At 42.1% G+C, this 22590-nt stretch overlaps 1 protein-coding gene across 1 annotated transcript in view; it reads left to right on the top strand.

Annotated features, from left to right (window-relative positions):
• The first annotated feature begins 4529 nt into the window (after positions 1-4529).
• Positions 4530-22590, top strand: part of LOC138292187 (inactive dipeptidyl peptidase 10-like) — a 392581-nt gene continuing 374520 nt past the window's right edge. Inside the window, exons 1-4 of the mRNA XM_069230625.1 lie at positions 4530-4639; positions 14251-14346; positions 16795-16889; positions 18694-18768. Coding sequence (XP_069086726.1) covers positions 4579-4639; positions 14251-14346; positions 16795-16889; positions 18694-18768 — 327 coding nt within the window. The 5' untranslated portion in view covers positions 4530-4578. The remainder of the gene's footprint in view (positions 4640-14250; positions 14347-16794; positions 16890-18693; positions 18769-22590) is intronic.

Raw genomic sequence — 22590 nt, 5'->3', positions numbered from 1 at the left:
AGACAGGAGCAAAGGGATGCCAGTGGTACCCATAAGATATTCTCGGAGGAGGGGTTCCTGCATAGTGAGGCAAGGGACCCCAAACTAGGGGTAACCAGAAGATCGGTGGTTCCCCAGCAGTACATGGACGGTCTCCCTAACCTGGCCCATGACATCCCTTTAGCTGGGTATCAGGGGCAGACCAAGAACTAGGATAGGCTGGCCAGCCTTTTCTATGGGCCTTGGATGGCTGAGAAGGTGAAGGATTTTTTTTACTCCTGTGTCACCTGTTAAGCCAGTGGCAAGGTAGCGGCCAAGCCAAGGGCTCCCCTTATACCACTTCCTGTGGTGGGAACTTCCTTTGAGAGCACAGGGATTGGCATTGTTCATCCCCTAGACCTCCCAACAGCCTCTGGGAGCAGGTGTGTTTTGGTGAAAGTGGACCATCCCACTAGATATCCTGAGGCTATTCCCCTTAGGACATCCACTGCTGCTGCAGTAGCTACAGCTCTCCGTGGAATATTCACCAAGATTGAGTTCTGTGAGAAATTGTTTGTTTTTTTAGGGGAGTGAAAACCTACTCAAGCAATAGCCACCATTCGTGTCAGGGTGAACCACTAAAGTCACTAAATTGACCAGTACTTAACCCTCTGGTAGACTGACACAAAAGCAGTCAGGCTTAACTTGCAGGCAATGTATAAAGTATTTATGAAGGACTTAAACAGTGAAAAGGTGAAAACACAGTTCAAGAAAAATCCCAAACCAATTTAGAATAAAGTACATTTTATTGGGGTATTTGACAACACAAAAATATATACTACATATGGTTTAAAAATATGTAGATATTCTTTAGATCTGCTTCACAAATGTATATATTACTTATGGTTTATATGTGTGTGTGTGTATATACATAATTTTATGCTTAATATATATATATATATATATATATATATATATATATATATATATATGTATATATATATATAGGTCACTGCATAGTTTTCATATAAGATATTTGATCAGATGCTTATAACACAATATGTAAAATTATCACAACAATTGTATCTGTAAGGGCTTCACTTTTGAAATATTAAGGGAAATATAAAAATAAAATAAATACAAAAATTTATAAAAATACACAAAAGAATTAGCTTCACATATAGCAACACTTGAATGTCTGAGTTTCTATCTATCTATCCACACATACACACATACACACATGGGACTTCATACAATAAAACTTTATATCAGCTATCTCAGACAGGCCAAACACACATGCGCACAGGGCTCTCAGCGGGGCTGGAGAGAGCCTGCAGAGGCTCCCAGTCTGCCTGGGAGCACACTGGCTGGGTGCTCCCAGCCAATCCTGACACTGCTTTGAGCAGCGTCAGGATTGGCCGCAGGGCAGGCTGGGAGCCTATGCCTGCCTCCAGCCAGCAGAGGAGTGGTATGCGGCGTGGGAGCCAAGGTAAGTTTAAAAAAAAAAATGTATTACTATCCCCCCACCCGCGTGCGCAGCCCGCCCCCTACAACACCCGCGAGCTGCTACTGATTTGTACCTTTATGTGGATGGTAAGGTTGTGCCATTGGTCAGTCACTACCTGTGTGATTCAAAAATCTATGAAAAGAAGGAAATGTTTGTACTTAGTTTAAGGCCTTTGCAAGTTTACCTTGTTACACTTTTCTGTAGAGCTAGCAGGCTGCGGATAGTTGAACCACAGAGAGAGGGTACTCACATCAATATATACAAGGATACTGACTACAGCCGCATTCTTCGATAAATCTGCTTTGAATATGTGTGTACTTTTGACATTTGCATTCTCTGTTTCACTCGTCCAGTGTGTGGAAAAACGGAGTTTGAATTATATTTCCAAACTTTGCATGAGCTGCTTCTGTCTGTGATCAGAATCTACGCGCTCTGTATATTCTGGTGTGCTTCATTCTTTTGTTGCAGTTAGTTAATTTATATAAAATTAAATGTATTTCAGGAAAAGAAAATGATCTGCTCTGAGCATGTTGAGCTGCTTGGCAAGTTAAAAATTGACTGAATTTAGGAGCCAATTAGGGAGCGCAACGCATACATTCGCGATTCGAGGAATGACAAATCGGTCAGTCAGCAGGAAGGGGTTGTGCGGTGAGTGAGTGTTTTGCTGAGTGAGCACAGGGATCAGTCCCATCAGTGACAATCAGTGATGCGATGTTCAAGAGGTGATTGAACTCGGGGCTGGACAGGCCTTTTATTCCACCGGAAGTTGATCCCCCTCCAAGGGCTGGTGCCCTTGGAGGCCACTTTTGAGAGCCCAGGGCCAATCCTGGTGCCTATGTCACTTTCCCTTCTGACCAGGCGAGGCTGCAAGAGAGAGAATGAGAGGGGTGCATGGGGACTGGAGTGAGAAGCAGAGAGAGAATGGATGGTTTGAAAGAGAGAGATTGAGCGAGGAGGTGAAGGGAGCAGGACTGGTTTTAGCAGTTCTTGCCCGGGATGCCTTTTGTTCCCCAGTCTGGCCCTGACTGAAATGATGCGAGATTGGTATTATTATTCTTAATTAGCATTTGTAAAGCACGCAGTCTGCCATTAGTGTGACAATGCAGCGAGACCACATCAATTCATAAACTGGCAAAGTGTGAAAAAGTGATGTGAATGAGCCGAAAAGGAAATTAACTTGTTGAGTAGGGGGTGGATAGGATGGTATAAGTTGCTAGCTGATGAATGGACAGACTGTGCTTTAGCTTGTAAGGTAGGTCAGTGAGATACTCGCACGAACTGGCACGGGTTTAACTTGGTACGAAGAGGCATGGCTGAATGAATGTTCAATGCGCGGACGGAGGGCTGTGGATAAACAAATATTATAAGGCCATATGTAGTTGCACTTGCATCAATGATTGAGGATTGCGTATTAAACCGTCTTTTGGAGGGGCATGGATAAATGAATGTTAAATGCCGATACATAAGAGCTTGGATGAATGAATGCTAAACGCCCTTGCGTATGAGTAAGAAAGAATGAATTGCCCATATATAGGGGTTTGTATGAATGAATTTTAAATGCCCGAACGTAAAGGCATGCATTAATAATACATACGCATAAGGATTGGCATGGTTTAATGAATGTTTAAATTTCAGTATGTAGGATTTTGGATGGATGTATGGCTTGGACATATGTGTACTAAGTGCCCCGCGTAGGGGCATTCATTAATAAGTGTTACATACAATGTCATACCATTAATGTGAAATGTCAGTACACGGGCTTGGGTGAATGAGTGTTAAATGCCACAGTACCTGGGGAGTTCAGACGGAGAGAAGCATGAATGGCTCCGAGATAGTGAATCTAGTCGGCATGGTGAAGGCCTCAGTGCACCTGTGCCAGAGCGTGCAGTGGAATGCTCCTCCTGCCGCAGTGTAATGATGGAGGGAAGTGACTGGTGAGGGGGAGCCGAGGCCCTGATAATTAGATCTCCCCACAGCCCGTGACAGCCTCGCCATGCACACTACATTACCCCGCGCGCACGCGGCAACAAGCGCCTCTCAAGGGACCCATCTCTGAAGGGAACATGATGCTGTCAGCACTGGCTGCTGAACGAAGCGATTCGTGTGGCTACGTGAACAATCACGCACGCAGACGCAGGGTCACACGCAGGCTTCGAGGAGTCAAGAACCAGTGCAGAGCTGACTGCAGCACCGGCTTAATCCCGAGGTGCAGCAGGGTCTGCTCTTTCAGTACCTGGCCCAAGTGGACCCACTCACAGCTCTGCCAGTGCAACTCAAGCCTATGGTGACCACCTCCCCCAGGTTATTATGGATCTGGAAATGTCCGTGATGGCCTAATGCATTCTGAGTGCTGTAGTCTTGTTTTACTTACATGGGTTTAATTCAGTGGCACCTGGCTTGTCATTACGGGGGGTGGCGGGGTACAATAATAATAATTACAAAAATCAAAAGTCCCTTACCTGCAGGCGTCTTCCTCACGGCGTCTTCCTGCTCCTGGAAGCTCCAACCTGGGACCAGGAAACACCACTAACAAATCCTGATGCCACTTTCCTGCTGCTAACCAGAATGAAGGTAGCGCCAGGACTGGTCTGAGCCGCTCGGACTGCCTCTCGGACACAACTTTGGAGTCTGTGCAGTTGCTTCAGCCTCGCTTGTTGGAGATACCTAAGTGTGCATCTGTGTTTGGCCAGCCTAAGAAGGTCAGCCAAACACACATGCGCACTTAGGTGCACTCTCTCCTCATCCCCCCCTCCCAACTACTGTGGCCCAGTGCCCGCCCCTCCCTGCACTGCTGGCTGAGCCAGCAGATGAAAAATAAAACGATAACATGCTAATGTTTTATTTTTCATCTCCTGGCTCTAAGCCATGGGGTTAAGCCCCTCCACCATTGCGGAGAAGCCACCCCTGGTTTAATTAGACTAACACATTTTAGTTTTCTCAGAGAGCTCTATAGTGAATAAGGAGAAGGGTTGGTGTTAGCTTCATTAGTTCTTCAATGAACATGTACATAGCAGTTCTGAAAGACAGAGGGTGACTTGTGACTGGTTCTTTTTCCACAGGACATGGGAGGGTCAGGCCGCCCGCCCCGGAACTGGAAAGGGATCTGTATTGCCATGCTGGTCATCACCGTGGTGCTGTCACTGGTCATAGTGTCTATCCTGCTCCTCACTCCAGGTGAGAACAAGCCCTCCTCTGTCGGTCGCTGCTCCTATGTCTCTGTCACTCCCATTCTCACCCAACATTTTAAATTGCATAAGTCCCTTGACAGTGATATCAGGTACTATACTGGTGAGTTCTTGGCCAGGCTTAGCAATGGAGCAACAGAAACACAGTATTTGTCATTTTTGTTCTGTTTTCAGGGTATTAAGGGTATTTAGAAAAGCTTCTTGGGCCCAGCAGAGAACAAACCACAGGCCATTGAAGCAATTTGTTCAAGTCAAGTGACGAAGTTGGTCATATATGGCCAATCCATATATATTGAGTATATAAATTACTTCCATCAAGATTAATTGTATATAAAATGTATCTTATGTGGATATTCTGAAAGTGTGCTAAGGCCCCAGCCCTGATGAACATACATTGGCCATCCGAGCTTACTGGACATGGAAACACTGCTGTGTCACAGAGCTTGAAAGAGAGCAAGCAAGTGCTGCTTCAATAGTTTAGGACAGTTGTGTCCAGGTCTATTCCATTGGTGGATGGTCCATGGCAAAATTTGACTGTAACCTCAGTTTTTGACAAGTACTCCTACTTAGATTCATTGTACGTAAATATACTTCATGTAGATATCATGAAAGTTTGGCATGGATGCCCTACTCCCATCGATTAACATTTTGCGATGCCGATTTAAAATTTGACGTCAATGTGGAAAGTTAGATATAGGATTAGGAAATGCAAATTGATCAGCTTTTTCACCTCTTCCGAAATTGCGAATGTAACAGACCTCTTTAAGGATATAATTGAGGAGTGATGATCCCTGGACGTAAATTGTGCGCCTGCCAGAGATGGAACAGCAGAAGATAGGACAGTACAAGCGGTTTGTGATAACAACAGCAGAAGCCTTGGCTGGATGTATTGATTGATACGTTTTGAGCTCGGCATGGGTGATTAGCCTGCTGGCATTTATGGATTGATGTGAGAATCTTGAAACAGATGTTTTTCTTGGGTGGGAAGCCTATAAAGAGTTATTTTACTGATGCTGATGTACTGGAAACTGCGGGAGCTGAGATCAAGGCAGATGCATGGGTCTGAGGCAGTTAGAGTATTTTAAAGTGGCCTTCCAGTGAATGATGTCACAATAGGTCTTAAAACCTCAGCTGACAACATCAAACAAAGGACCACCAGAACATCTATTGTTGGTGATTGTTAGCGACGAAGGACTAGCCAACGAGATGTGCTATTTTGCTTTACACTGTGTGGCATCTTTAAAGGAGGTAGGTAGGCGTGCTAGTAGACACTACCTCACTCTTGTCAAGAGATGATGAAATGTAAAGGGTTCAGGATAGAGAAAGTGAAAAATGGTATTACGAATAGGGAAGATACAGTAGCATTTACTTTCGAAGTTAAAAAACCCTTACATTTATACAGTTGTGCAGGCCACTTGTTGAGCTGCTCTGACTCCCTTCCCACGCAGAGCGCTACAACAGAGCTGTTTGTGATCTGTTAACAGGTTTTGTGCCCACCTTGCAAGAAGTAAGGAGGCAAAGTGCCTGAAGGTAAAGTGTCATCTATCCTTGGGCATACTCTGTCGTCTACCTAAGGTGATTGTAGGATTCTTGGGGCAAAATGTGTCTGTGTGCCAAATACATAAGATGAACAGAAGCCTTAAAAGCGAGACTGGAAGAGGTTTACCTGGGGGATACATTTTAATTCCTGCTTGCAGTCTGGGCTCAAGAGGCTGTCTTTTCCTTTAGTGTTAGTTTTTATTTGATGAGAGGCCTCCCCCAGTGGGTTTCCTGGTTAGGGACCAGTGGGTTCGATTGGCCCTTACAGTACAGAATGGATCACGCACAGAGTCGTGTGTGCTCTGACCTGGTTTTGGTTGAAACACTGCAGAGCAGCTCATCTGCCTGCAGCGACATTTGCTCTAGCTCAAACTTTTGGTGGGAAGAGGAAAATGGCGGAAATTACACTCCTACCATTTTATGTGAATATTGGTGCAGGCTTGCTTCTATGGAGAGGCATGGGCAGGGTATTGTGTCCTCTATGTGTGACTGGGTAGCTTGTGCACGGGTTACGTGCGTATCCTTTTTATGTGGCTTTTGTACATGTTGAAGTATTGTATGTCCTCTGCTTTTGAGGGAGCTTGGCTTGGGTATGCATGGAAGTGTGTATGCCATCTTCTTTCATGTATGAGTCAAGATATCCTCCTGTGTCTGCATATTGCGGTGGTCATGTTGACTACCTGAGGTAGAAGATGTTAAGTGCCTCCAGGTGCAACTCTTTTCCCTTTGAAGGGAGTGGTCTTGTGCTGGGTTAATGCCACCTGTCAAGGCTGGAGCCCATGAGGGCTATTCAAAGTGATCCTAAGCTTTCGTAATGGAACATCAAGGTTGAATTTGTCAGGGTGGACAGTTTTGGTGAGCAGTGTGCAAAGGGCCAGGCCCAAGAGCACATTTTACAAATATCACTGTCAGGATGGTTCATGCAAAGACAGCATTCTCTTTATCAGGTGAAGTGCAGCACTGGGCATGTAGAAGGTGGACAGAGACCAGATCTTGAGGAGCAAAAGCCGGGAGTGGTCAGACATAAAGAAGGACTAAAAAGACTTTACTCTCACTTTTATATCTGGCCTGTCCCTTTTTTGTGTAGCTTTGTAAATGTGTGCCTGTACAGGTGTGTGTTAACCCCCAACCCGCCCCCACCGACCTCTCTCTGCTCCCCACTCCATCTCTGTGCAGACTGGAGACTGTGTTGCCTGACAGTAATAGGTAAATTACTTTAAATATTTAATACTTTGTAGGTGTTTTTAACTTATGCTTCCCTAGGTGATATGACCTTTGTCCCAAAAACTGGGACATTTATTTAAATATCTGACCTTTGCCAAAAAAAAGGGACATTTATTTAAAATTAAGAGAAGCATCCGGACACTGGGACAGTTCTCTAAAAACCGGGACTGTCTGGGGAAATCTGGGACGTCTGGCCACCCTAACAGAGACACTTTGGGCCATGCCAGCTGAACAACCACAGGTGTTTCATGTGTAGGTAAGTCCAGCCTTATATTTCTTTTGAAATTTTCTTTAAGGTGACACTTATAGGGTAACCATCAATTACCCTTAAAGGTCGACACAAGCCTTTGGACTCAGATAGGAGTGTGATAACGTCCTAACAAACAACATTAACAATATCAAATTAATAAACATCAATTTCAATTTCAAGTCAGTAATTTATACGCACCATGAGCTATGTGGCAATGAATAACCACACCAGTTTAATAAAGTTCAAATATTTATTGCCCTTTAAATTAACAATGCTAAGATCATGTAAATCAAATGCAAGACCAAATTATAAAAATACAAGAATAACACAGGCTGACCAAATATTCTAGAGAATCTTAACCTAGACAGAATATTTATCATTTAACATTCAAGAACGACCATGCAGAATAACAACAATTTCAGATGAATGATAGACACAGAATACATTTACGTATCGCAGATGAATTGCTTACAATCAAATGTATGGAACAATCAAGTTTAGATTTTGGCATCCTTAACTCTTTCTCCAATTTAATAAGCATGTTTGGACTTCATGCAAATAAGAAAAGAAGACAAAAATTAATTTGGAAAACATCTGATTATGGCGCTAACCAAAAATAGAGGTTGGATTTTCTAAAAAGAGAAAACATAAAAATCTGCAAGAAAGACAAATGCACATTTGGCTATACCTTTCCTAAATGGATCAGCAAGTAGCAGGGGTGGCTCCTCCGCTATGGCCGAGGAGCGTCGCCCACCCGTCAGCAGCAGCAGCTGCAAAACTTTTACAGTAAAAACCTAATAAACTATGTTTATTATGTTTTCACTGCAAAAAAGGCAGGGCCACAGGCGTGACAGGGACAGAGGGGGAGTGCACAGCACTCCCCCTCAGTGCGCATGTATGTTTGGCCGGCCGTCTCGGGCCGGCCAAGCATACATGCACAATAGGCTCTGTCCAACCCAGCACTGTAGTGCTGGATTGGAGATAGCAGGCAGAGGCTCTCACTCTGCCTCGGAGCGCCCAGCCAGGGCACTCCATCCAATCCTACCGCTGGTTTCATGCTGCTGGCAGAATGAAAGCAGCGATAGGATTGGATGCAGGGCGGGATGGGAGCCTGAGCCTGTCGCTGTAGATGAGGAGCGGGGAGTGGTTCGGAGGTGGCACGGCGGGCAAAACAGGTACTTTTTTTTTCATTTATTTATTTTTTGCGCCTCCACGCCGCTTCACCCTGCCTCGCCCCTTCTTGATCCCTCGAGCAGCGACTGGCAAGCAGCGACATCGTCATCAGTTGAGCATCTGGTCTTCTTCAATGGGCAATGGCATAATATGGAACAGTTCAGTATAATTTTGCCTTAATGCATCTGAACTGTCAGAATCATAGACAAAGAGCTAAGAAATCTTAACAGCACTGAATTTAAATGTAATCTGCATGCAGCAAAAACTGGAAGGCACTGCAATTACATCCTAAACTTTATTATATTAGAGTCCTAGAAAGCAATTAACTAGAATGCCATTGGTCAGTCTATGGGGTGGTTTAGGTCAGAAACAGTTAAAATGAGTCCACATTCTCAGAAGTATCTTTTCTTCATTTTTTCCATTTATGATTGGTTCATCTTCTCTCACTTCAGTCACCAGTTTCCACAGTAGAATACAAATGTTGCTGGTTATACATGAGCACTGAAGACTATTGTTCCTGGTAACAAATTATCTCATACCGGGAGACAGACAAAAGTTATAACATAAGAACATAACTTTACAACAGTGTAAAAGTCACACAGGATATTTAAAATCTATTTCACTAAACACTTGAAATATTATGTGAGGTCAGTAATATGCGAACAATAAATATTGAACCTCTAGAAACTGCTGAGATAGAAAAACATTGCACAAGCTTTTAAAATGTGGAATTAGTTTTAGGCCTTTTCATGTAGGCCCATATTTAATAGAACATTTAATTTCACATTTAAACCAAATAAATATTTAATTCAATTACATTAGTGTTCATATTATTTCATTTTAAGTACTTTTAAGTATTATTTAACAAATGCATATTCATTAGTCATAAGTTTCTCATATTTGTACACGTTGTTTATGGTGTCCACCATATCAGCTGCACTTTTTTATATATTAATCCAGATTGTTAAACAACCTTTTATTATATGTTATTTCACACTATATTTTAATGTCACAATTTGTATTAATAATGTTTGCACTCCAACAATTGTGAGGACCCACACAGAGCATGAGTTCAAGCAAAATGCCAGGTGTTTGGGTCTTGCAGTGTATCTGTGTTCTCTGTTAACCACCCTAGCAAAGCCATTTTGGTCTTTTGTGCCATGGACTATGCTTTTGTATTGGCATGTGTTGATGGTTATATTTGAGTATAAGCTAGTGTTGTAGAAAGTGTTTGGTTTCTAAATGCTGACTGTGTTTCCTCTACAGAAAACTGTGGTCCAATAGCATAAGGAAACTAGGGACTTTGTTTCCCCTTTGGGTATGTTGGTGATCATGATCCAGTTTTCCCCTGTTGAATTGTATATCTCATGTGTAGTGGTTGTGCTCCTGCACAGACATGAATTACAAACGGATGCCTGCTTTAGCTTATTGATGTCAGGGTTATGGTTTTTCTGTGTCGTGGTATAGCCGAAGGTGCTGTTAAAGATAGTAAATGTGTAGCATTTTATCAGTGTTGCTGCTCTTTTTATTATATTGTTTTGAGCTTGTGAGATGTGTTTTATATTCTGTGTTGGTATTGAAATGAATAATGATGAAATGGCCTGTGTCTCCGATGTGATGTAGAATGTGGTGTGAGGGAAAGTTTTTTGTACCAGGTTGTTGCTGACAGTTGGAAATTGTGGCAGGAGACAGCAAAGTCTATATTTTAGTGGGGGATTAGCAAACTCTTTTTCTGGAACCCTTAACTAGAAAGAAAAAGATTCTTACACTACCTCTGCCTGGAGGTCCTAATGTTGAAATTTCTGACTTGATATTTGCTTTTTAACTTAACGATATGGCAGAAAGAAGACTTTGGTTGTTGTTCTACATCAACCATAAGGCATTTGATTGTCATTCAGCATTGAGATCTGCAACTTGTATCTTCAGTGAAGAAGATCATACAACGAATAAGGAGCAGTTGATAAAGGGCTTCAACGCAATATTTAAAATCTATTTTAATGATGTTGACTTATAGTGTGTGGAAGTTCACCCTCAAACTGATCCTCTGTAAGATAAGCTTTACTACTGAACTTTTAAAGACTCAAGAAGAGCCCATGTGATGTTAGCAAATAAGGCTGAGGGAATGGTAGGGTTTATAATCAAGGGCATGAAGCCAGGCAGGGACTTTAAAGTCTCCTATAACCAGGTCCAAATCTAAAGTAAGGTTTTGATAGAAAAAATCATCTAAAGGATGCTATTTCCGGTAGTGAGGTCAAGAAAAAGTTCTCCTTTGTAGAAGAGGGTAAGAGTAAATGTAACAATGTGAAAATAGTTTAGAACAAAATGATGCAAAACCAGCAAGATTATAATGGAAGAAGAAAGAGAATATGTGAAGAGCACTGTATGTGAAACGGGAAGGGACAATCAGACATGGTGAATCCAGGGAGAAAGGAGAGAAATTACAGAGAAAATCAAGATATAGCAAGATGGCATAACAACACAATAAAGTTGAAAGAGGTTGGGATTCACAAATTTCTCAGAAACAAAATGGCGCTAGCCGTGTATTTATGGTAATTTTGCAAGAACTTCCCTTCCGAAGCCTAACTGTGTGTATGTCAATTTCAACACCGCTCAAAATGTGGACAGGAATATTCATATTGGTAGATCTCCCAATATAATATACTGTCCCTCTATCTTCGAAAGATCGTAGCTTAGTCTTTCAGCATCACCCTTTGCTATTCTCTGATCAGTGCTGCGCCAAGAGAGTATTGCATTGTGCCTGCTTCCAGTTACCTTAGCTTTACATAGGAACCCTTCACTGCAAGAGCAAACTAAGGGTGTTATATTTTAACTTGTGCAATATATTATATGTATTAATCTTTTCTCTTTCCTTTCTTGTTCCTACTCCCTCCCCTTTTCTTTGATTGGTCTTTGGGACAGTGCATTCTGAGAGTTCAGTTATACCATATATTTCTTGATTATGACTACCTGTATGATGTTAGCTGATGAATAAAGGCAATATTACCTCCTACAGGAGTTTCCAGACCGTTAATTCTTTCACAAGGTTTGGAAAACTGTAGTGCACAAAGCCACAATGTTGACAACATTTTAGATAGAAATGTATTGGCTGAGCCCCAGGACCTTCTGTATGGGACTTCAATGGCACCTCCGAAACATGCAAAAAGAGAATCCTTCTGGGGACCCGCATTTCTTTTCAAGCAACGCCTAATGTACTACACCTTTCTGCTTGATCACAATTTACCTCAGGTGTCCTACAGCAGCATCGCTCTTAGCTCGGGGTTGTCTGCCAAGTCTTCCTTGTGTGGTCAGAGCCCATCTGACCTTCTTCAACTCCTCAGAGGACCACTTTCAGATCTAGAAAGAATGAAGAATGAGGAACACACAGAGGACTGAGATGGTTCCTCAGTGAAGTGTGCTGTGAAACTGAATTAGGGATCCGCTGAAAAAGGGAAAGGGGAGTACTCAGTAAAGGCGTCATCAAAGGGACACAAAGGACTTCTCTAGTTTCTAAACTACCAGAAATGTGCAATAACCCCACGAGCACTGAAAATGGTCACACTGGGAGTTTCATTGTCACAACCCCCATAATATCAGATATTTAAAATTAAAGCCCCTGCATATTTGAGAGCAGTGCTTAACTTGTAAAAAATAAATGCAGAGGTCTAAAACTTTTCTTTGGATCCCACTGCTGTTGGTTACAGAACACCAAAGAAGCCATGCCTCTGCTTTCCATTGCACTATGATTCGTGTCTTTTTATATCACACATACAAGTTCTTTTTCATTCCCGCTTTCACTATCTTCCTATCATTCTCTTTCTCCTTCCATCAGTCTTTTCTTCCTTTCTCTTCCATGCTCTGGGTCGATGTCTAGTGATGCAATGTAAGTCCTCGTCGCCTAAAATGGGTGCTGGCGCTCACCGCCTGCAACCGCTTCCATCACCACCAGTTACTCTCTCTTACTTTTACTTTCGCTCCTTCACCCGTGGCTCAGTCCTATTATTTCGGCTGTAGGCTATACTACATTCATTAAATATTTTTTTTTAAAGTACCCCTAAAGAATACGTACTTTAAAAGCCACATTTCTGAGGCTCTGTGTGAATTGATGGCATGCCTTAGTAATGACAACAGAAGTAAGGTTGTAGTCAAAGCATTGGCCTAACTCATCCTTCTATACTTTAAAGGTCAGTAAATTGAGCCCTATTGGTAATAATAATGCATTGTGTTTACAAACCGTAGGACGAGCATAAGAGTAGCAGTAGGCGTGACATAAAAATACTTTGTGAGCTCTAAAGGCCTCACTCAAAGAAGTCTGTGAGAAAAGCATGTTAATTCACAATGCTAAGAAAGGAGGCCAGTTAACTGAAGACTGTGGTGAAAGACGCACAGAGTGCACATAGATGTTGAAAATAATTGAAAAACAAAATGAACCATGGGTAAGATGAGCTCTCAGGGGGGGTACTTTAAAAAATATTTGTATAGAAAAGGAAGAGGCCTTAATGAGGGCAGAGGTGGATCCCACAAGCCTGAGAAGCAGCTGGTCCAACAGGAATTCCAACTCAGGTTCTTGAGGGAGCAACCATACCAGACGTTTAGGATTACGAGATTAAATTAATTTACCAACAATTAATCTAAGTGGGGTCATTTACATAATCAGTGATCATACTAAAACATGAGGGAACAAGCATCCAGAGGACAGGGACTGCACTCCTTTCATTGTGCAGGACAACACTAGAGGCAACATTTCATTCAGAGACAGAGAGACCTTGCAGCCTGTTGAACCAAGGACAGAGATCTGCACCTCGCTTCTCTTGTTTTCATTATTCTGCCTCTTTTTCTTTCTGTCTTGACTTCTTCAGTCATTCAAAGAATACATTATTATTAGGGATGGTCTTGAAACACCTTGTGCTGTCATGCCACCTTTATGTTTTCCAAAAAATCCATAATAAAAACACATGCACACAGGGGCTTTCAGTCAGCCATATTCACCCATTTGTCTGTTCAAGTGTCATTGCCATTTTGTTTCTGCTCATCACAGCATTTAGCATTGAGGGGTCAACCCATTTCAGCCAGTGGCTTTCTTTCTCTGAGTGACATCATTTTGCCTGATCACATGTTCACAGCTGCCTGAAAAGAAGTGCGCCTCAGAACTAGACCTGGTTTGCCTGGGTTGCTGGATGAATCCTTTATTTGTAATACTTTTTATGCTTTCCACAGGTTTTTACATATTGTACATGTTTGAATAATAATAATAATATTAACAATCATCATCGTCATCATAATAGTGATAATAATAATATATTACACGTTATCCAATTGCAGAACTATTGGCTTTGCCACTGGTTTTTAGTGCATGAAAGAAATTAGAACTAAGATCTCTGTGCCTGGGAATTCAGTTTCCTATTCTTATCTTCCAGAAGAAACTAAAGTACCAGTGGGATCCAGGCTCACCCTTGAGGACCTGGGCAATGCGGAGTTTCAGCTGCATGACCCCCAGGTGCACTGGGTCAGTGGTGAGTACGTCAAAGAGTCAAGACACAGAGGAATACATAGTGCAGGGCATACAGGCAGGCACACAGCAGCCGCACCACACAGGTAGGGTGTCCTGATGACTCTGCGTCACTGGACAATAGGTTTCTGGTGCTGAGCTTGCATCCAGCTAATCAGTATATTCTGGTTGTTGCAGTATATAGTTGCTTCTGTTCAACCAGTCGGAATATAGCATCAGATAACATTGCCTTCTAAAAGAGAAGCACAGTTCCAGAAATGCGGCATTGCAAGAACACACTGTCATTTTGTCACAATACACACAACAACACAGGAATGCAGACAAATGGCCAAAAAACAGTAAATTAATATGGGCTCATCAACATGAGCTAATGCAAGCAAAACAGCAGAAGCACAGAGAAACACAAAATCAAAACCATTCATATTTTCAGCAAATGCAAATGCAGCAACACAGACACAAAATGCATGACTACACAGACTAACACAATAGCTTGACAATGCAGACAAACAAAAGCACAACCAGACATGGGGTTATGGCTTCAATGACCCAGGAGACTTACTTGTGTTTTTAAGTGTTTCTGGGGGCTGATACACTCCCTGCAGTCCTTCACAACATAAAAAATGTGCTTAGAGGTACCCTTGGCCCTTCTAGGGGCACAACAAGGATCAGAAAGTGTAATTAAAAAGCCATTACAATGCATTATTGGGTGCTCTTTGCATGGAGCAGTGAATAATAAATGAGTGGCTCCAGCCACTCATTTATTATTTCTTTATTTTTGCTTTTTCTTTGTTTTTTTGTGTCTCAGTCCCACCTGGAACACCCATACTATATAATCGCTTTGAGGCCATAAGAGGAGCCCCAAGGCCCTCACAGCACCTGCCAGCTTCCCATCCTGCACTCAAACTGGGTGCTGAGGGGGAGCTCCTGCTGTCCCTGCTGGCTTCCCAGACAGCACCCATACTGGCTGCTGGCGTGAGCTGGCCATTATTTTATTTTTGGTGCACCAATGCCCTGATTGTTGGCCACAAGGGGAGGCCCATGGCCCCCGCAGCCCGTGACGGCTACCCATCCTGGGTACTAGCAGGAGCCGGCTCTGTCGCTTTGCACCCGCCTGGCTGGGAGCAGGTTTTTCTTTGCTCCCATCAGGTGGGAGAGTACTGGCAGGACATTAAGTTTATAGTCCCTACGCGCACCCTCCCAGGAAGGAACCAAAACAGTGTCCTGTGGTATGGGGGTCACTGACTCTCTTTCGGCCCTGGACGATGGGTTCCCTAGGCCACTGTATGGCTTGGTATGGGGGGTCAAATCGGCCTTAGGGGATGGGATTCCCCGGGCCTTCCAGAGGCTCAAGGAGGGGACACCGCAGACCCTAACCCACCCAATGGCACATTTATTTTAAAAGGGAAGGAGACTGCCTTTTAAAAAAAAAATTACCATGGATCCACAGATACACAGTGGTTCTGCTGTACCATTTTAAAAAACATCATTTTTGGCCCCAGGGTGGTCCCTCTGAGACCCACCCTCCACCACCGGGCCTGGGGTGACAGGGTATCCCTACCCTGCATCACTATATATTTTGTAATCTTTTTACAGGACAGGGGGCTGAGTCCCCGAGCCCTAAAATGTCTGCCACAACATCTTTTCATTTGGGTCAATGGGTCCTTCGCAGTGTGATATGTACATGAATTTTAAACATTAATTTCTCAAAAACCATGAACGTATTTAAACCAACTCACAAAAATGTAAGATTTCTGGATAAAGATCTAGCTCTTCTGTCAAATTTGGTGTAATTCTGATTAGCGTGTTTGCTGAATCCTATGGAGAATTGCATGGGAAAAACATGTTTTGGAACCCAACACCCTTTTCTCAGGCCCTTTTGACAGATCTCCTTGAATTTTTCCAAGAAGAAGCTGAGGTGGATGGAACTTTTTTTTGGGAAGTTTTGTGATGATTTGTCAATTGGCACCAACGTTAGTAGCAAATCAAAAAATCTATTTTGTATGGAAACGTGGTCCTTCCTATAACTTCTTCGTGTCAATCATCACTGGGTGGTGTGTGTGAACAAACCTCCACCTTTGTTGGTTTCAGATCGTCAACACAGTTGTCGAGGAATCCATTCTCAATTCAATACCGAATCACACAAGAATTTAATTCATTTTATTGAGAAAACGAACATGGTACAAATAACGGCTTACATGTTTCAGCATAACGTATTTGCACAAATTGATATACAAAAAACAAGAAAACAGACAAAGTCACAGATTCTTCCCAGAAATGTTGAAGCATCAGGGCACATTTATGCACACACCTCCCCTAAATCATGGCATTTCAAAGAAAAATGTTTTCCTTAGTGGTCCAAAATCCTTTTTGCACTCACAATCATCCATGAACTGCTCAGTTACAATGGGAATGCGCCGCCTGATATTTCATTGCTATTGCTTTGCTTTTTCAGAGCGAGTTCTTGTTCTGACAACCAGAGAGGGGAATGTAATCCGGCAGGACATGGGGAGCAGAGAACAGGATACCTTGGTGGAGAACAGCACACTGGTGAGTGTATGAGTAACACCATTATGCCTGGAGCATTCAGATTGCTAGAGGGGCAGAAATTGAATCTCTTCCACAGCATTACTTTAGGCATTATAAACGTGTTCATCCTTTGAAAATCCGGTCCAGGTCTTGATTACCAGTGTATGAAATAGTGAATCTCTTCTTTTGCGTACTTTGGGATTTTTCCAACACTTCACAAGCTCCATGAAGTTAGCAAAAGCTGCAAAGTTAAAAAATAAATTGTGAGGAAACAATGTGTGCAAAAGTAGGTGTGGGTAAAACAATCCCAGAAAAAAAAAATTGGGGAAGGAGAATGTCCTCAGGAACAAGATTTTTGTGGGAAAGTTTTTCTGCAAAAACATTTTTGGAAGAATTTTTGTTCACGGGTGAAGCAGTTTGTAAATTTGTGAGGCTGTAAAGTTTGTCATCTTTGCAAAGCTTTGCAATTATAATTTCTGACATAATTTCCCATAAAAACATCTTTCTGCACTGGCAAACATGATCATGCTACGGTAGTGTAGTGCATAAAATTCAGGGGCGGCTCCTCCATTAGGGCGGAGGAGCGTTGTCCCCCCACCAACAGCCGCAGCTGCAAAACCTTTTCAAGAAAATGATAACAAACTGCGTTTATAATCGTTTTCTTGAAAAGGGGTGGGCATTGGGAGTGACAAGCACTTGAGGGGAGTGCACAGAGCCCCTTTAAATAGCAGTGAGCCGCAACTGATAAAATGTGAAAATCCCACGGACTCCATTAAATGAAAGTATGGCTTTGAAGTGCTGTCGACAGGATTTTTCAGAATGAAAGTTGTGTGTAGAATCACTGCTTGAGCAGAAAGATAAAATAAGAGGTCAGCTATAGGCACACCTGGAGGCACAAAGTCACCCTTTGCAAACTTCTCAAGGAGATATTCCCACCTAGAATTTAAACCATGGATCAGGCTTGGGTAATAAGTAGCAAAGGGGTTGTCGGTGCTGCATCTGTGAACCATTCCTTATAGCAATCAGCATTGGTCAAGTCCTTCTCTATAGGGATCCACAACATTTCCTATAGGAATCTAGGCCATTTTGTACTAAATTTGGCACCTGTCTCAGTTGGGCCAGTTATACGTCAGAATATTGTTGTCAATAAGATTGTCTCTCATACATAACGTGTCCTGAATACCTTCTACAAAAATATTGTCCCATTGGGTGTAGGTTTTCTATTATCTCCACTGGAGTGATATTTTAAAATATGTATTTATGACAGGATATTTATGTCACTTGGCATTCTGACTAGGATATTTTAGTGCCATACCATAGGGTCTCTCTCCCTTGGGGTTTTCCAGTTTTCCTTTGGTCTATATACCCGTTCCTCTAGGAATTTAAGTCCGCCTGAATATAATCCATGCTCTTCATTACAAGAATGTAACTGTTTCTCTTTAGGAATCTGTGCACTTCCTTATAATAATGTATACCTTTTCCTATGCAATCTCACGCCCCAATATACTGGAAATTCAGACTCTTTCCTACAAGAATGTATGCCCTTCGCCAATGTAATCAATGCTCCCTTAAATGATTTCACATCTGTACACAGAGAAACCTACTCCATTCCCCATAAAACACTTCGTCAATAGCATCTTAGTATTTCTGTAAAAGAACATAAGCTCTTCCCTAAAGGAACTCATGTAATTCTCTAGTAGTAGTTCATGCTCTCCAAAATTATTTTCTGTCAGAAATTTCTCCATTTTCCCTCTTATTCTATACCTTCAGCTCTGCCCCAATTGCATTCCTCTTATTCAGATCTTGCCTTTTCTTTAACTTTCAGCAGTCCATTCAAGCTGCAAGCATCCAGGTATCGCCGAACCTCCAGCACCTACTACTGGCCTACGACAAACAGCAGGTAGGAGATTCACACTCTGACAATGTCTACACGATACAGGTCTTGAGTTGTACCAGCAGCTTTTACTTCTACTTGTGTCCGCTGATGCAGTGAGCAGGCGGCCATTTTGGGAATAGTGACTTTCCTCACTGTCTCAACAGTGCTGCTAGAAACCGCTGGACCAGGGGTATGTCTACACATAGAGTTATTGGACTGAGAAGGTTCTGTGTGTGTGTTTTCAGCTGTATGTGGACGAGTGGGGTAGAAATGAAGGACTGCTCTGATTGTGCTATGTTACCAGAGCAGTGGGCTGTGCATGAACACTGGAATTAAAAATAATACTGGGGCTCAGGCGTGGAGGGGTGTAAGACTTCTGCTGGGAGGAGCATCTAGGATAAACAACTCCAACAAGGAGCTTGTGAGATACTCGTAGCTCTCTTGTGTGCTGCCCAGCCTACTAAAGTAAACGTTTTTAGTTGGCTGAATTAATATGTGTATACCAAACTTTCAAAGCCTGTATTTGAGACTAAAATAGCTGTATTTCCAGAACTCATATGCTGACAGTTGGAAAAAAGGGTTGAATTTCCAAACTATAAACCTGACATTGGAGAGATAAATCGTGTGGTGGTGGGGAGATGTTTTACTAATATTATGAACTTGGTGCCAAGTGCATTGCAGCGATGGCTGTTATATGTTAGCCATGTAGGGACATTCCACATAGACAATGGATTTTTTTCATTACTACTGGCAACAGTGCCTTGTGCACAAAGGTAATAACTGCTAGAAATCTTGCAAATTGGGACCACTAATGTAATCCTGTCTGGTGAGGTTCCTAATACAACTCTAATAATAATAGTAGCTCAGTATGATTTTCATTAACATAAGTAACATTTATTACTGAAAATGTTGGGGGCTCCTTGTAGGAGCTGCAGTTATAGATTGTTCTGAATCGGTTTGTGGTTGCATATGTTTTCATTCAGTGGGGGTGTGGCATAGCAGTTTAAGTTGGGGTGTTCATATTTTCTTGCGAGAATGCATTGGTATTCCCTCCCACCGGAAATTTTTACCATCACAGACCATGTTAGCTTTGTAAAAAAAGGAAATAACATTTATTCTGCTTGGCTTACACTCCTCACCAGTACACCCCTTGTGGGTATCAGTGTACTTTACGTATTTTTCAATTATTTATACGAAAGCATAGCCATTATTGAATTATTTGCACATAGGTGATCCCTGTGTTTAGTGGCACAACGAGCAAAAATGGGACAGGAACGAGACCTCAAAACATTCTCAATGGCTGAGTTTAATTCACATAGTCCACCTACCACTTTTTTTGTTTTTCTCAGAGTCATATCTCAGCTCTTAGGTCAGAAACAAAGGGTAGCCTTGCTTACCTCTGAGGCCTGGCACCTGTTAGAGGCACATCTATTAAGCAGGCTCCATGCAGTCAAAAAACAACATAGGAAAAACAGCTATATGTGTTGGTGTGCTTTGGTTAGAAAGGTCAAAAGCTTGCAGACACCTAACTCCCAAAATCAAAGTGTGCTTACATTTATCTGCCAAAAGGAAGTCCAAATGAAGTGCAGGAGGGCTTGACACACACTGACACACAGCGCCAGCCTGCAGATCAGATTAACATAGAAAATATTCTAATGCCCTATGATTTGATGCACATCTAGAACCTTAGGATCTGCTAGGTGCCTTGTAAACGCAGCAGTGAAAAGGCAAGAAGTTGCAGTGTAACAATCAGAAAGTCTAAAGCCCTTTATAGGATGTCTGGATCATTGTACACTGGAGCATTTGGCCAACTGCAGGCAAAGGTTTTCACTGTGGAAAAAGGACTTAAGGTTTCGATAAAATAAAGTACATTCACAGATTGCTGTTAAAGGAACACAAGCACGAACTTTAACAGAATAATCACAGATTGATGTTCAAACGAGATTAGGCTCTGTCTTTTGAGCAGGCTATACCAAGAAAGTAATTTAAAAATACAGTACTGCGTATTTCGGCTAAAAATCTTACAACAAATGTTGAAACCGTTCAAAGTTTGCACAGTTTTTCACTTCAGGCCAATTTATTTTGAACATAATCTTACTTAAGTTTTCTAAATGGATCTGTAGAAGATGCAGAAAATGGCAGCATTCTTTTTATTTTGCAATGCCATTGTTCTTATCAAAGCTCTGCTAAATATATTCTTGGAACGGACAGGATATGCTTACATTTGCATACATTTCCCTGCATGGAATTATGAATTGTGACACACACCTAAAAGTAGCATCAACCGCACTCTGCAGGTTGTATTAGATGCGCTGTTTCCATTTAGAACAAATTTTAACTATCAGAAATGGTAAGTACACAGAGAAAAGATATGTGTAGGTGAGGGAAGCCCAAGAAGTGCACATGTGCAGCTATGGCACAAATTGGTGAACCCCTCTGAATGCCAAGCACAGCACCCAAAGTCTTCCCACACAGGTCACTCTACAGATACATTTTTAACCAACCATGCACAACAAACAGAGTAGCCTCTATCTCAAAGATGGTGCGTATGCGTAAGTATGAGTCTGTCTCTCTTACGTCTCTCTGTTAGAAATGGAAGAGCCAACACATTCGAAGGGAGAGCAGAGCCAAAGAGTCTGTACAGAAGCAGAGTCCTGAAAATATTTGGCATGTAAATCATAAAACAAACATCATGTAAAAATACGAAAAAGTATCTTTAAAAATGTTTAAATAAAATTATGTATTTACCCAACAGAAGTGATTCACCTTTGTATATGAGATTATATCACTGCAGTGATGGAATATTAATCTAAAAACATTCCCGTACCCCCTCCATTCCTCCAATGTCATTAGTGAACTCAGAGGCAAGCAAGCTGACGTGTGTACCCCATCTATGAAGTCAATTTCCATTACAGACGGAACAATAGTATAGTACATTAAAACAAAACACAGGAGTTTTTTATATAGTGTACATCCTGAAAGCACGTACTTGAAGCCACTCTCAGATATGTTAATGAACAAAAAGGAAGCTGAGGGAAACCGGATTTCTTGTTTCACATTGTGCTATTGAGCCACTAGATGAGTTTAGGTGAGTGTCACTTTCTCTCTCCTGTTTTACATCAAATATGTATGCTTTATCTTTAATTTTTGGTGCATGAGGATAGAGAGTAGGTGGCAGAGAGAAGCCGCTTAAAAGCTAGGGGTGGGCGTAACTCATATATTTTCATGTAGCGTAATCATGCAGAATTAGCCAAAAATTCTGCTTATGTGGAATTATGCTAGAAGAGTAATTATGCACTGAGCACAATTTGCATGAAGCAAAAATGCCCCCTCATGTACAAAATGAATGCGAGGTTGCATGTTGCACTAACAAATAACACAAAATGCAACAGAAAATGAATAGCGACCATAAACAGAGGCTTGCGCTGAATAAATGTGCACCTGATGTAGGATTTTCCCCTGATTTACTCCATTCATTAAGCGCTAGTTTCTTAGTGCAAAATGCAACTGAACATAAACAGTAGCGCAAGCAGCCACTCATGCTTGCTACATGTGCTATTGCGGTGGAATTTTTTTCCTCCAAGTTATCCTTAATTTTGAAAGTGGGTGTAATTGTGTTATCTGTAATTCCACATCAAACAATAACACTGAATTACTTCGATTACTCTGCCTTAATTGAAATTCTGTCCAGGCCTGATGAAAGCTCTACTCATTTTGGCTTGAGGCTCCAAAAGGTTCCGAGCTGAACCAGAGTTGGGCATCTGTCTCGAGCTTTCAGTGACCCCCCCCACCTCTACTTTCTTCTTCACTCCATGCTTAAGTGTAACTAAAAAGTTTTCACAGTAC

The sequence above is a fragment of the Pleurodeles waltl genome, chromosome 4_2 (assembly GCF_031143425.1).
Source record: "Pleurodeles waltl isolate 20211129_DDA chromosome 4_2, aPleWal1.hap1.20221129, whole genome shotgun sequence".
NCBI classification, from domain to species: domain Eukaryota; kingdom Metazoa; phylum Chordata; class Amphibia; order Caudata; family Salamandridae; genus Pleurodeles; species Pleurodeles waltl.
The sequence above is the reverse complement of the archived record's forward strand: the minus strand, read 5'-3'. Positions and strand labels throughout refer to the sequence as shown.